General features: G+C 41.4%; 1 protein-coding gene across 1 annotated transcript; it reads right to left on the minus strand.

Annotated features, from left to right (window-relative positions):
- Positions 1 to 1,939: 1,939 nt before the first annotated feature.
- Positions 1,940 to 16,150, minus strand: LOC129493967 (cytochrome c oxidase assembly protein COX15 homolog). Its single transcript, XM_055300685.1, has 9 exons — positions 15,976 to 16,150; positions 14,596 to 14,786; positions 12,827 to 12,949; positions 12,134 to 12,320; positions 9,762 to 9,929; positions 7,491 to 7,572; positions 5,504 to 5,658; positions 3,505 to 3,618; positions 1,940 to 2,292 (listed from the first exon to the last, which is right to left on the minus strand). Exons 1-9 carry the CDS (start codon positions 16,063 to 16,065, stop codon positions 2,161 to 2,163), a joined length of 1,242 nt encoding a protein of 413 aa, XP_055156660.1. The 5' UTR covers positions 16,066 to 16,150; the 3' UTR covers positions 1,940 to 2,160.
- Positions 16,151 to 16,181: the final 31 nt, after the last annotated feature.

Here is a 16,181-nt window from a genome sequence, read left to right on the forward strand (position 1 = left end):
CTCAGATTGTAAATGGGCGAACCTTAGGCCATTTATGGCTTCCAGATGTGTTCAGCCTGCATCATGTTCTAAAAAACCTGAAATCTGCCAACCTTTGAGAGCTTTCACATAAAAATCTAGATGTTTTGTTTCTTTAGTCCAATCTGACAACTCTGGACCTACATAAATCCAATCTGAGCAACAGGCCAGAGCTCAGCAATGGTGTAAGCCCTTAGCTGGGGCCCCTGCTCTCCATTTTGCCACTGTCTTCACCAGCCATTCTCTAGTAGGCATTTGTTTTGCTCCAACTCTTGCCTTCTACAAAACTAAATACTAGCTTTCTGCATTTCTTTTTACCCATTGCTCCCAACTCTGCAGCATAAGCTCATTCCTTCTGCATGAGAGGGCTTCAACTTCTGAAGGGCAGCAATCTTGCTCTCTCCAAATGTTCTCCAGCTAAATACCCCTAGTTCCTTCAAGTACTCCCTGTGGGGTGTGGGGTGAGGACTCCTCCCCATCCTGATATCCCTTCCTCTGGATATGTACTTAGTGCTCAATACCCTCCTTAAATGTGGTACCCATGGTGAAACACAGCACTTGCACTGAAGTATTCTGAGTGTGGCTGTGACACTTCTATTGATGAAATCTGAAACACCACTAATTTTTTTATCAGTGTCATCACATTGTTGGTGTGTGTTGAGCCTGTGGCCAACTGAAATCCCTGTCTTTTTTAATATGAAATGGTAATGATACCAGCTTTCTCCACCTCAAATTTATACAACCTATTTAATTAAAATGAGGATGTTATTTTTTTTTAAAGATTTTATTTATTTATTCATGAGAAACACAGAGAGAGAGAGGGCGAGGCAGAGACACAGGCAGAGGGAGAAGCAGGCTCCATGCAGGAAGCCCAATGCGGGACCCAATCCCGGGACTCCAAGATCAGGGCCTTGGATGAAGGTGGCGCTAAACCGCTGAGCCACCTGGGCTGCCCAAGGATGTTATATTTAAAATATGTTTAATTTCATCTTGATGGTGCCACTCTGGAACCATTGAGTTGTGACTATCATCTATATTATATTAGCAATGTTGGGTTGTTCTATCCTCAAATCTGATCTTTGTGATGCCTTCATCCAAATCACCAATTTAAAAAATTAAGTTGAGTAAGAGTCTTGTGAAATATCCACAGAGACCAAAATTACAACAATTCATTAAACAATTTTTTTTAATGTATCTGAATAGATGTCCATGCACTACATATACCATCAAGGCCATACTTTAATTATCTGGGAGACTTTTAGGAAACCCTTTCAGGAACTGATTTCCTTCCATTCATCTGACCTAGTGATGTAACAGCACTATCAAAAGAAGAACTAGGTCAGTGCCTGATGAATCCAAGTGGGTTACCAGTGATTATCTCCTTTTCTAAGTACTTATAAGACATTGTGCTACATATAGACATTAAGCTTGTCAAACTCTACCCTTTCCTCATTTTGAAAATTGATACCAGAAGACACTATTTTTCACTGAAAGCTCTCTGGCTACCTCAGGGTGTGCTAGTCCTTCCCTTTGAATCTTCACCTGATGGAAGTGGAGTTGAGATCATAAAGAATTTCTTAGGCATAATTCAGGACTCAGGAGGTCAAGGAGACAAGAGATCATGAATGTAGAGTATCAAGAGCTTGCCAACATTAAGAAATCTGAGACAGGGACACCTGGGTTGCTCCGTGGTTAGGCACCTGCCTTCGGCTCAGGTCGTGATCCCGGGATCTGGGATCGAGCCCTGCATTGGGCCCTCTGCGAGGGAGCCTGCTTCTCCCTCTGCCTATGTCTCTGCCTCTCTCTCTCTCTCTGCATGTCTCTCATGAATAAATACATAAATATTTAAAAAAAAAAAAGAAATCTGAGACAGCCTATTAAGCAACAAAAGCAGACGTTTCTTTCTCTACATTAAACATGATTTTCAAAAAGAAAACTAAATTTATAAATATTTAGAAAAGGACTCTTTAAACATACTTAACGACACTCTTGATCCAGTGAATTTGTCAAAAACAAAGAATTTTAAATAACTTGACCAATTTGGAAACCCCTTGGTATGCCAAAGTCATCCTATTAGAAAACTTCAAGTTCTTGAGCTCTCTGATGAGCACTTTGGGTCCTAGGAAGCTGATCTTCTGAGAATTATTTTGGGACTCTTCGGAGTTCATTCATGAGCCAAAGGGCAACACTGAGCAGAGCCAGGGAGCCCGACTGGTGAGTGGCAGCCAAAGGAGTCGGAACATACATCAGCAAAGTGCTAATGCCTAAGCCCACCTGTTAGAAAGGAAAAGAATGCAGTTAAAAAAAAAGAGAGAAGAAAAAAAAAAAAAAAAAAGAAAAGGTAGGAACCACAAATTCTAAACAGAAATGACTGAGCACGGACAACCAGACACATAACCTCCACGCAGTCCTAGCAAAACCCTAAAAAGTATTATTTTAAAATTCCCACAAGTTAACATACTCACAACAGAGGAAATTCAAACAAAATAGATAAACCTGAAATTTTCCTTAATTCTCCTTCATCCTAGCCCAGCTCCCCTCCCCAAAGATAGTTACCAGTTTCTATACACTTGTACTTTTGTATATCATATGTTTGTGTTTTTAAAAATGGGATTGTTCTGTCACTTGCTTTTTTTCCATTTCATTTATGTCTTGAGATCTTATTATTTCAAACTGTTACACAGTATTACACAGTATGGGTGTACCATAGTTGTTTATTTAGGTTGTTTCCAGTTTTCTTGTTTTACTATCACGGCAATTCTGCCACAGATTACTTTGTACACAGCTCCTTGTACATTAAACTACTTCTAGGGCAGGCACTAAGAAGTTAACTTGCTGAACCAAATGATTATATACTTAACATTTTATTTTATTTAGATTTTATTTATTTATCTGACAGAAAGAACACAAGCAGGGGGAGTGGCAGGCAGAGGGAGAAGGGGAAGCAGACTCCCTGCTAAGCAGGGAGCCCGACCTGGGGCTCCATCCCAGGACCCAGGGATCATGACCTGAGCGAAGGCAGATGCTTAACCAACTGAGCCACCCAGGTGCCCCTATATTTAACATTTTAAAAGCTATTGCCAAACTGCCCTCTGAAAAAAACTATACCAACTCATGCTCTCACCATTTTCCTATGCCCATGCCAATACCCGCTTATCTTCTAAAAAAAATTCTCCCCCCAATCTGACAGGCACAAAGTGACATGCACTGTTTTAATCTGCTTCTCTTTGATAATAAGTGAGGTTAAAGACCGTTTCCTTTCATTGTTCCTCTGGTGAGAACTGTGTATATTGATAGCCTCATTTTATTTTCTGATTATTAATTCATACTAAGATAAAATCTTAAATAAATCAAATAATAAAATTTATTTATATAAAGAGATAATCAATATTATAAATATTGAAAATATTTTTCCCTAGCCTGTCACCTTTCTTTTTTAAACTTAGTTTTGGAGACACCCTCAGACCAAAAAGAAGGGGTTTATACCTGTGTATATGCCAAAGCTAGCAGAGTGGCTGCTGCCACCCTGGTCCTTCGAGGAAGGGGAATTCTCCGGGAGAAGAAGTAGAGCGCTGTCACGGCTGTAACTGAAGTGATTCCCTGCAGGGAGGAAGGCATTTCATCAAGTGCCAGGAAGAAATGTTTCACCCTCCTGGTTTCTGCTCATCTTCATATCTCTCCTCCAGAACCAGTGAGTAACCACTAAGGTTTCTTGTTCCAGGCACAGAGAACCATCTGTGGCTCTTCCTATGATTACTCCTCAATCTCCTCCACAATCTTCTGCTTCTCACTTAAACACTCATGTTCTCCAAGGCTTGACCTGCAGCTTCTGCACCTATCACTCCACACACTCTCACTCTCTCCTCACATGGGTGCCTACCCTTAATTTTTAAAATCACTCTTTGCATCCTAATGCCTAATTTTATCTCCTCTCTAATCCTGTATTTTAAAAGCAGGGCTAAGCCCAGCACATGAGGGTTATTTTCCTGGGCTGTGAGTAGAGGATGTAGTAGTGCTGGCAGCTAGTGCTAAAAACAACCTAAAGTCTCATTTTCATTTCTCCCCACTGTCAACAGGATCTCCTCCCTGCTTCCATGATCTCAAGGAGAATCAGTGCTATGTACGACAGCACTTCCTCAGCTTTTAAGGTAACTGGACCAAGCCCCAGTGCTACCTTTGGGGATCTGAGTCCTCTGGACCTCTCTCTTTGGTCCATCTCACACCCAACACACCTCAATCTGATGGCATACTCCATCTCCAGCCCAATACTCATTGCAAAAGTACCATTCCTGGGTGTGTGTGTGTGTGTGTGTGTGTGTGTGTGTGTGTGTTTTTCTTAGATTTATTTATTTATTTATTTTATTTATTTATTTATTTATTTATTTATTTTATTTATTTATTTATTTATTTTATTCATGAGAGGGAGAGAGAGAGAGAGCGAGAACGAGAGGCAGAGACACAGGCAGAGGGAGAAGCAGGCTCCATGCAGGGAGCCTGATGTGGGACTCTATCCCGGACTCCGGGATCACACACTGAACCAAAGGCAGACGCTTAACCACTAAGCCACCCAGGCGTCCCTCTTGGGTGTGTTTTAAACATGCCACAGAACAAACTTTGGGATCCTCACCTTCATTCCTACAGCCGATCTTCTACTACTTAGAGCATCTCTGTGGTCCACCATTCTCTTCAAGTCTCACTCGCCTATGCAGCCTAGAGCCCTCTCACTATCACCTGCATTACTACAACAGCACCTTTGCTTCCTGCTGCCTCCTTGCTGCCAGTCTTTCCCTGATCCAACTTATCATGCCCAGGCTACCAGGCCAATCTTAACATGACCCACAGCAGGCCCTTAATAAATATCAGCTTAGAGAAGATGAGAAATATTTATGATGCTCTTAGCTGCCTGGGGTTTTGCTTCAGCAACCACTGTCTTTGCCCTCCTCTCTACTCAGCCTCATTTCCACTAAAATGACTCTCCTATGTGTGTGTAGGACACAAGGAAGTTATTCTTTGCTACACGATTAAAGGCATATTTGAACTTCAAGAAGATGGCAGTTCCTGAAAGCCAGAATATGGCTGGAACGGGTGTGGGTAATTAGGACAAAACATCACATCAGAGAACTGGTGCTAAATTTCTTTTAAAAAGAAAAGGAAGGGGATCCCTGGGTGGCGCAGCGGTTTGGCGCCTGCCTTTGGCCCAGGGCGCGATCCTGGAGACCCGGGATCGAGTCCCACATCGGGCTCCCGGTGCATGGAGCCTGCTTCTCCCTCTGCCTGTGTCTCTGCCTCTCTCTCTCTCACTGTGTGCCTATCATAAATAAATAAATAATTCAAAAAAATAAAAAAGAAAAAAAATAAAAAGAAAAGGAAATCTAGTGCCCACTCTACTCTACCTTCTCTAGTACTGCCATCAGTGCTTCAGACACCCCAAAGCCTGTGAGAGGCTCCCTGGGCTCAGCAACCAGTAACCACCAGCCAGACTTACCAGAATCCGGTGATCAAACTGCACCATGGTGGGATTCTCAAAAACATTCCTCAGGATGGGGGAGAAGGTAAAAAGATCCTCTGGGATCCAAGATTCTCCCATCTTCGGGAAAGAGTTGTAAACAAGTCCAGCGTCCAGCCCTGCCACAAAAGCCCCTATATTCCAAGGTAAATGGCATTTATTAAAGTGAAATAAAGAGATCAAATACTAGTTCTGACATAGAAAAAGTCTAATATCCCAGAGTTAGACAAATGGAATAGTCAGAGTTAGACAAATGTAATAGTCAACAGAAGGAGTTCTTAAACAGAGAATATACATCATCATCACCATGGGAACTTAAAAAAAAAGAAACAACACAACTGCATCCTCACCTTCTCCCACCCCAAGATCCTGGCACGTCTCTCGTAAAGGAGTGAACTAGAAGCTCTAGAACAAGGCATATTGGATGGAAACACTGCCTTAAGTGACTTTGATACCCTCCCTATCCCACAATGAACTCGATCTATCCTGGAAATGCTCTTCCCCCAGATATCTGCATAATTTACTCCTTCATTTCCTCAGGTCTCCACTCAAGGTCACCTTATCAAAGAGATCTCCCCAATGATCCTATGTAAGACAGCACTTCCTCAAACTCACCTCTATCCCCTTATCCTGCTTTATTTTTTCACAGTACTGAACACCATCTGCCGTATGTTTTCATTGTTTATTATCTGTCTTCCCCAAGTGCTCAAAAAAATGTTTGTTGAGTGAACACAAAAGTGAAAAAATTCATAAACTAAATCCTGGATAAACACATAAAGTATCCATGAATTAATGGATGACTAATTCATTATTTATGATCAAAGATGACTCAGAGATATTTAGATCACATTCCTTGTTTTTATAAATAGCATTTATAAAGTCAAAATTCATGTTCTTCCACCAAAAAAGAGGGGATGTGAATCACTGGTTTGATGGTTTTCTTTAGAGCAGTGCCACTCAACAGAAATTTGTGATGGAAATATTCTATATCTGACAGCCAATGCGATAGCTGCTAGCAACATGTGTCTATTGAGCACTTGTGGCTAGTGTGACTAAGGAATGAAATTTTAAATTTTACTTAGTTTTATTTTTTTTTAATTTTTTTAAAATTTATTTATTATAGTCAGAGAGAGAGAGAGAGAGAGAGAGAGAGAGAGAGAGAGAGGCAGAGACACAGGCAGAGGGAGAAGCAGGCTCCATGCACCAGGAGCCCGACGTGGGATTCGATCCTGGGTCTCCAGGATCGTGCCCTGGGCCAAAGGCAGGCGCTAAACTGCTGCGCCACCCAGGTATCCCAAATTTTACTTAGTTTTAATTAATTTAATAGTCACATGAGGCTAGGATTAATGTACTGGACAGTTATAGGGTAGAGGTGTGGTTTAAAGAATGAAAAAGTCTCTTTGCCCCAATGAACTAGTCTTAGACCATCTTTGAGAAAAGGATTTTTCTCTGATCCACTTTGATATAATGTAATAACAGTAACAATAATGGTTACAGAATAACAGCAAACAGGCAATGGTTACAGAATAGTAACAGCTAACACTGGCATCTAGCCTTTGCTACATGCCAGGTACCATTATAAGCACTTCACATGTATCACTCATACTTTTACCATCATCCCCATTTTACAAATGAAGTCATTGAGGCCTAGAGAGGTTATATAGCTTGCCCAAGGTCAGAGAGTTCTTAGATGGTAAAGCCAGGATTCGACCTAGGCAGTCTGGATCCAGATAAATCCTCAATGTTTTTGTTCAACTGACTGGAAAGCAGGATTTTTGGAATTGAGGAAGGACTAGAAAACAGAGGGTGAAGATAGTGAGTATGAGAGGCAGGTATGAAAGAGAAATATGAAGGTGAAGGAGAAAAGGACAAAGCATTCAGCAAGAGACCCCTCCCCACCCCTAAACCCCCCACCCCCCACGAGGGTGGGACAAAAATAGAGCATGCTGGATGAGAAGAGTCCTACCTGAGAGAGCAGTAAGAAACACCAGGCCTGCTGTTCCATGAGCGCATCGTCTCAACCACAGGAGCTGACGAGTTTCAGGCAACTAAAGAAAAGAAAACCATTCAGATTCTCTGTACTGTAGAAACTAAGGGAGGCAGCCAAGATCTCAAAGGCCAAAGCCAGTGACAATCTCAGGTCCGATCTTCTCTGACCCCTAAATAGGTTAAACACTCCCAGCAGATATTCTGTTCTAACATGCATCATATTTTACTACATTTATACATGTACTATTTGTCTTCCCTGCTATTCCACAAGTTTTGTGAGGGGAGGAACTGCCATCTGCCTTTCATGGTGAAGTAATCCTAGCCCAGTGCTTTGTACGTAACTACTCAATACATATCTGTTCAATAATGATTTGCATTGTTCAAGGGAAAAATGCTTCACCATGGTTGAAATGATGTGGTTTAAAATATAGGACTAGATTTTCATGTTGTTTGTGATATTTCGTGTTTGGCAAATATAGTCAGAACCAAAACTGTGTAAAATCCCTAAACTAGGGGGTGCCTGGAGGGGGGGCTGGTCTATTAAGCATCCAACTCTTGGTTTCAGCCCAGGTCCTGATCTCAGGATCATGAGATCCAGCATGAGCAGGGAGGCTGCTTGAGACTCACTCTCTCCCTCTGCCCCTCCCTACTGTGTGTGTGCCTGCACCACTTGCTCTCTCTCTCTCTCGCTCTCTCTCAAATAAGTAAATCTTTAAAAAAAAATCCCTAAAGTAGAGATTCTTGCATTTATAGTTTTGGTAAAATCAAAATTTGGTTTTTACTATAGCAATTTCTGATACTAATCAGTGAATCAACAAACATGTACTAAGAATTTTATAAACAGATTACCATAAGGATACAAAGGAGTTAAGTCAGAGTGCTGCCCTTAAATGGTCTATAGTATATGAAGAGTGAGGCATCATTACTAAGATATCAGTTTATTAGTGCTGTCCAACAGAACTGTCTGTAATGATGTAAATGTTCTATTATCTGTACTGGCCAGTGTGTGGCTAATGGGGACCTAAAATGAGGCCACAGCACACGAAATTTAAATAAAATAAAAAGTTACTTTTATTTAAACTTTAATAATCACTTTTTAAAAGCAAACTTAATTTTATTTAAACCTAATTAAAATTTAAATAGCCACATGTAGATATTGTGTTGGACAGCATAGTACTATATGTTTGACTATCATCTCAAATCCTTCCTGTAATTAATGGGATATAAATAAATAAAAGGAGGAAAACAGGAAATGGCACCTTTCAGAGTACCATCTCCAACAGAGAGTGCTTAGGAGTGTGTGGCTATATGTGTAGGTATGTGGGTGAATGCATTGATATGTAGGTGGACAGGGGTGCCAGATGACAAGAATAAAAAGAAAGAGTGGGTTTTCAGCAAGTACAGTTATACATGTAGCCAATTAATTTGAGAAGTTTGGCTTTGTGAAGAGAACAAAAATTATTCTGATGTAGATGATCTACTATACCAATGTTTCAACCCCATCTGGCTTCCCTGTGGGGATGACCGCCAAGTCCACAATGCTTTTCCTTATTGGTTCCGAGTACCTACTGCATAATTCTACTTAAAAGTCCTACTGTCATCTCAAACTTCTTTCCATCAACAGGTTATCCAGATCAACCATGACTTCCAAACCTAAAATAACACTCATCTTTAGGAAAACCATTATTTTCCTTTAATTGACATGCAGGAAAATACTTTTAGGCAAAATCATTACGATCACAAGATCAGACCTGTCAGACCTGATGAATGGTAGGTCCCCATCTAAAGAACAAACAACCCCCATGGCTCTTTTATACCATCAAAGGTCCAGAAACAGCTCTCATTCTGGTCTTCCTCACCTGGCCAGCCACCATCCCCCTGAGGGTCAGAAGTGGCTGGGATAGCTCTTGTTACAACCCCTTCCCACCTTTTCTACAATTTGTGTTTTCACTTTTCCCAAAAGGCAACACTGACAGAATATTTGGCTCCCGTACTAATTTGCCTTTGAGTGAGTTGCTCCAGCTCAAAAGAATAATGGCACATTTTACTTTGCAGTTCCAAAGCTTTCCAGAGTCTCAAAGGTCAATGTTTGTCATCTTCAGCTATATCTAATTTCTGGAAATTGGTAGATGTTACTAAGGGAATACGTACATTTTGATTTATAACTTCCCATTAGAAGCAGAATTTCTGTTCCTCTGACCCTGTCAGCATCTGTGCAGATACACTAACAATACAGACTAACTTTTACCTTGTGCTGAGGGAGCAGCAGTGAGAGTGCAGTCCACAAGCTGGCACAATAGAGAACAAGGGCTGACCCCAGGTGGGCGGCAAGGCGGTACTGACTGACCCGGGGGATGTCATGGGAGTCTGGTTTTTCTTCTAATCCACTTTTCACCATATACCATCCCAACAGACCCTGGGAGCAAAAACAGAAGAGGCAAAAAAAAAAAAGGGCTGCATCTGTCCATTCAACTTCACTATGTGAGAAAGTGAGTTGTCAGTTATCAAGAGTACATCAGGAGTACCCCCTGCCTGCCCTCTCCTTTTCCATACCTTCCCATATCCCCAGTATCCCAGGAGTCACACACCCTACCCACATTTTCACAGATAGCACAATAAATGCTTAACCACTGCTTAGATTACCATTTTATTGAAGTATATGCCAAATGTAGAAAAGTACACAGAAACTTAAAGATACTTGATATAATTTAACATTATGTAAGTCAGTGAAATTAATAATAAAAGGGAAGTTTTTTCTATGAAAACTAGATTGAGGGGTGCTGGGCAGCTCAGCTGGGTAAGAATCTGCCTTCAGCTCAGGTCATGATCCCAGGGTCCTGGGATCAAGCCCCACATTGGGAATCCCTGCTCAGTGGGGAGTCTACTTCTCCTTCTCCCTCTGCTGCTCTCCCTGCTTGTGCTCTTTCTGTCAAGTAAATAAATAAAATCTCAAAAAAACAAAAAAAAAAAACAAAAAACAACTAGATTGAATGTTTTAGAAGCACTTTGTTAAAGATAACTGCTCAAGTTAGTACAAATAGACAATTATAAAAGTTTTCAGTGGAGGGGAATCATAAAAATTTGTAAGGCTTTGCTGGCAGATTGCTTTGCAAATGTCTAAGTTTCTACCCTCTTTAAGGAAAATGAAATGAAATGATAGTTTATAGGGATGCAAGAGATCTGAAGTTAAACTCCAATCAGAGAACTCAAAGAACAGGCCTTAGCTCTTCATTTAAAAAAAAAAAAAAAAAAGAAGAAGAAGTAATGAAAGTACAAGTTTAAGCTTAAAAGTTCAAGGTATGTATTATTCTGATTCCTTGCTTTAATTTTTTTAATTAACCAAACAACTGTCAGTTTTACTTCTATCAGGTAAGATACAGCTCTTTCAACCCCACCCTCCCAAGTCAACAGAAGCACGTCCCACCTCTTCTACATACATCTCCTCAGGAAATCTTTTGGGGCGTGTCTTGCCCCTTTAGTGATTACCCCGATGTTCTAATTATCTTGATTTAATCTGCAAAGGACACTGGAAGACAAAGGAGTATACAGCATGATTTACCAGCCCCACTTTCTTCTTTCCATAATCCTATTTGCCATCTTTAAGTTGCTACTTCCCTGGGAGTCTGTCTGTAGTGGGGTTTTTTTTCCATTCCAAAATAAACTTTCACTTTGTTTCACCAACCCTCCCCTAGTTATTATTAGATATTTATTAATGTTTCTATTACCTCTCTTTTGTCTCTTCCATTTCCCCCTTTAATTCCTTATTGGTTCTTATTCTTACTACTTCTGAGTTTAATTAACCAATTAGCATCTTCCTGATCAAATTCTGACGTTTCTTTGATGGTCTAAGACTCTCTCTGAGAGCCTATAATCATGACCCAAATACTCGCATGTACCTTCTCTCGTATTCCTTTTCTTGACTCTCAGTCTCACACGAACCCTTCAATTTGAGACTCCTCAAATTTGCTTCTTTAACCATTCTAGAACAGGGATCCCATTCCTCATCTAGCAAAGTCAGAAAAGGGGAGGAAACAAGAACCCAGGAAGAGAGCCATGAGAGCAAAGAAACTCTTGTGACACAAAAATATATTTACTGGAAAAAAAAGAAAAAAACATATATATTTACTGGGAATCCCTGGGTGGCTCGGCGGTTTAGCGCCTGCCTTTGGCCCAGGGCGCGATCCTGGAGTCCCGGGATCGAGTCCCGCGTTGGGCTCCCGGCATGGAGCCTGCTTCTCCCTCTGCCTGTGTCTCTGCCTTTCTTTCTCTCTATGTCTATCATGAATAAATGAAAAAAAAATTTAAAAAATATATATAGTTACTGAGGACTTACTAATTCCAGGCACTAAAGTACTTTATATGCATGATCTATCTCGTCTAATAGTCACACAACCTAACCAGTAGGCCTATTATTATCCCTATTGAAAGGTAAGGAAAGCATACTGTATATAAGGTAGTCAACTTGCCCAACTAAGTGGCAGGGTTGGGCCAGGCCTGTAACACTAAAATTCACCCTCTTTCCCATTTTGTTATACAGACCCAGATTCCTTCCTTAAAAACAATCCCAACTAGGAAGCTCCTGAAAGCATCTCTGGTTTCCCAAACTTGAATAAATCTTACCTGGAAGCAGACTAACCCACAAAGGGCAAGAACACGTCCTTTCATGCCATGACTGAGCCAGCCCTTTCTCCAAAAGTAGACAGCAGGCAGGATATATGCGAGACCCACGAGGCGACCCCACATTCGGTGTGAGTACTCCATGTACCAGATGAACTTGAATTCAGCCAATGTCATATCATGATTTAAGCTGGGTGAAAAAGGAAGTCAAAAAACAAAGGAAACATTCAACTGATTTTTATTTCCAGACAGAATATAGAAGCATTCTCAGTTCTTGAAGCTTGAAATGAAAGATCTGCCTTCTTCCTCATCAGTGACATCAGGATCACTTTGGAATTGGAGGTTTAGAGTAGGGAGCTCACTAAACATAATTGAAGCAAGCATCAAGAAATACTGGAATCTAATCATTCTGAAATGTTTAAATAAGCAAAAGATTGGAAGGGCCTAGTAGGATGTTTACCTGATTTTTCTATTATACTTACTTTTTTTTTTTTTAAGATTTTATTTATTTGAGAGAGTAAGAGAGAAACATCAGTGGGGGTGTGAGGGGGAAGGCAGAGGGAGAGGGAGCAGCAGATTCCCCTGCAGAGCAGGGAGCCCAATATGGGGCTCAATCCCGGGACTCTAGGCAGGATCATGACCTGAGCTGAAGGCAGACACTTCACTGACTAAGCCACCCAGGCACCCCATACTTACATTTTAAATTCCGGAAATTGTTGATATTTTTGGAATTCTGTTTCCCATTCCTCTTGACTTGTAGGTGGCTTCATCTCCTTTATTAAATGCCAGTCTACCATTGAGAGGCCAGACTCTGTCAACCTTAAGATAGGAAAGATGTGTGTGTGTGCGCACACGCATACACACAGTGCTGGATCTTTCATAAATGTTTATAGAAACAAATGGATGTGAACTCAACCCCTCTAAAGGTAAACACATCATTTCATGGTATCCTTTTCTGACACCTTGCTTTCTTCTTACTGCTTAAAATTTCTCCAGAAACAGCTGCCATCACGTACAAATTTCTTTATTGTTCTCTAGATCCTTTCATTGAACTCTTTGCTTCTTTCTTTCACTAGCATTCCTCAACAGGTAAAATCTACCCTTACAGCAAAGAAACGTGCCCTAAATGAATAAGCAACATTATTTACACAAGGAAAAGAAATTTGTTACAGATATAAAATAGTTTAGATTCTTCAGCGAAGTTAAGCTAATAAAACTTACATTTGTTGCAGTTTCCCACAGCAGGCTATATAACATGTGGTATTTTGAAATAAGAGCACAAGGAATATGGGGGGAATTTGAGGAACAGATACTGTATTAACACCAGACAGTATTTTCGCCAAAAGGAGTGAGGGTTCCTACAATCAAAGGCTGATGGTACCTCAGAGGCAGAAAATGTATAAAATGAGCCTGGAACATTTTATCCAACAAGTAAAGAATTAAAGGTTACTAGGATCCTATCAAAATGACCCTGGAGCCAGTTTGAAGAGGCTCCCATTGACTAAAGATAGAACAATCTGAGCAAATCATCAGTGCAACGGACTGAAACATCACATACAGTTAAACCTGTTCATAATACTTAAAAACCCAAACTCCCTACTGATCACCTTTGGAGGACGTTTGGGAACCAATTTATGATTTTCAAAGTTGATAAAGAAAGATTCAAGTATTTATCCTGCCTTTCTTCTACAAACTGTATCTTAGGATAATTAAATTGTTGATGAGGGCCAGTTTCTCTTTAGCCTTGAACTAATAAAATATTATGGTTTTGCAACTCTAATGAAATCATGGACCTAAGCAATGATTGGTGACAATGGCTACTGGCATCTCTAATGGACACCAGATATTTATGAATGTTGTAATCACCTGTGAAGTATTTGGCCCCCTGTTACCAACCTGAGTCTGATTAAGTGACAACCAGTTTACAGGAAATACCGGGGATAATGGGACATGTTAGACACCACCACAAGTACGCAGTTATCAAAATCCAGACTGGTAAACTCCACAGGACAAATCAGTTGGGTTTCCTAAATAGCAAAAAAAAAAAAAAAAACTACAAAAAATGGGGGAGGGAGGGAGAAAAATCTAAATCTACAAAGTTTCTTTACAGATTTAAAGAGATCTAAGAGGCATACAAGTCAATTGTGATATACTTGTGTGGATTTAATTCAAACAAACAAACTGTACAAACATTTTTGAGACAAACTTGCTAACTGTTTTTAGAGGGAAAATCACGCATAGCAAACAGGACCTAAAAAAGGCTTTATGAAGGGCTCCCAATAATAAAACTTTAAACTTTTGTATGGCAGGCAAGCCACCAGACGTGTACTTCTTTAAGCCTCAATTTCTACTTATATAAAATGAGGGAGCTAGACTAGATAATTCCTAAGGTCCCTTTCCCCCTGGTCATCCTGTGCTTCTACTGATGACCTGAAGCACTGATTCGCTATGGATGAATTACTCACCTAGTCACTCCACCAAGAATAACTGCTCCAGCCACTGTTCCACTGCAGACCAGGAGCCATCGGCCCACCACCCGCTCAGCAGCTTTTGAGGGAAGGGACACTGTACCCCTTCCAGACTGCAAAGCTACTTCAGAGATGGTGCTGTATTGCCCTGGCCTCAAGGGGCGCCTGATCCCACAGCTGCAACCACACTAAGGATCAAGACAGAGAGATTATAACTGGAGACGCATGGAAAGGCCTCAGTCCACTGCTCTCACACACAATCCCACTCTGCCTAGAGCGGAGTGCCCCGTATGGCCACATCCCCACTGCTTCTGCCCTAGTAGACCATCATCTCCCATCTGGATTACTGCATCCACCCCACAACTGGTTTTCCTATCTCTAGTTTTGCCTCACTCCAATCCATCCCCACGCTACATGAACCTTCTAGTCTCTGCATACTTCCCCCAGACTTAACTCTACACCTAGATATGGATTATTTTCTTTCTCTCTGACTGGGATGCTCCTTGCCCCTGACTGAGAATTTCTACTATAGATCTGTTTAGATGTCACCTCCTCTGGGAAGTATTTCTAGACTCTCCCGGGTCTGCAACAGGACACTCCCACAGCACACTGTACCTTCCCCATGTCAGCCCTTCGCACATTACAACGTACTTCAGGTTCATTTGTCTCCATCCCTCACAAAGCTATGAGTTGTGGGACAGCAGTGTCTGGTCAGTCTGGCTCTTTCTCTCTGGCCGCTTTCGTTTCTAACACAGTTCCCTTACATAACAACACCTTAACAGATATTTGACAAATGAATTAACTGTGCCTTCCTCCAGGGCAGGAGCCTTTTGGTATTTATCTTTTCCTTCCCAGTTCCTAACACACAATAACCACTCAGTAATTATTTGTTGAGCGAATACAAGTTCTCTTCTGGCTCTGTCCCTGAGTCTAAAGATTCGTGCTTTGTTTCCTAACTTTAAACAACTTAAGCCTCAATTTCCTTCTCGGTAGAAGGGGGTTATGGTTCCTTACCCGACTACCTGCGGGCTTTTAGCAAAAATCAAACACGTAGGTAAAAATGACTGAACTTTTATTATGTGCCAGACGCTTGCTGTATATGAGATTATTTAATCCTCAACACAACTTCTGAAGTAGGTATTGCTATTCCCATTTTACAGATGAAGACTAAGGCACAGAAAGGTTTCTTAACTTGGCTAATATCACACAGCCAGTATATGGCAGGTTCGGATCCTACCTCAGAGGCTCTGGGCACAAAGAAATCCGTCGTGAATGCCAAGGAACTACTGCAATGTGATGTGGGGTTATCTATTATTTTTCTCCTGACCCTTTCGCCCCATGTCCGCTTCCGCGACTAAGTCCACTGCGGTGCAGTACCTGTGCTCTAGGCGCCGCCCTAGGAACCAGGAGCCGGAGACACGGGCTCCCCATGAAGGCTTTCAGGGGCGGAAAGAGCAACCGCTGCATCCTGAAGACGGTGCAGAAAAAAGCCACCTCCACGGCCCAGCTCTCGGCGGCCTCCCTCCTCCTCCACCACCGAACGGAGAAACACTTCCGGGTTATGCCGACGAGCCCCTCCTTCT

This window comes from Nyctereutes procyonoides, unplaced genomic scaffold, assembly GCF_905146905.1.
Source record: "Nyctereutes procyonoides isolate TBG_1078 unplaced genomic scaffold, NYPRO_anot_genome, whole genome shotgun sequence".
NCBI lineage: Eukaryota > Metazoa > Chordata > Mammalia > Carnivora > Canidae > Nyctereutes > Nyctereutes procyonoides.

What these genes read in the sequence shown, in the direction of transcription:
- LOC129493967 (XM_055300685.1), bottom strand. Translation starts at nt 16,065, where the DNA reads ATGCAGCGGTTGCTCTTTCCGCCCCTGAAAGCCTTCATGGGGAGCCCG. An exon ending in GTTTCTTACTGCTCTCTCAG is followed by an intron (nt 5,659 to 7,490) that starts GTAGGACTCTTC and finishes CTTGGAATATAG; the next exon opens with GGGCTTTTGTGGCAGGGCTG. An exon ending in TAGCTTTGGCATATACACAG is followed by an intron (nt 2,293 to 3,504) that starts GTATAAACCCCT and finishes CCTTTCTAACAG; the next exon opens with GTGGGCTTAGGCATTAGCAC.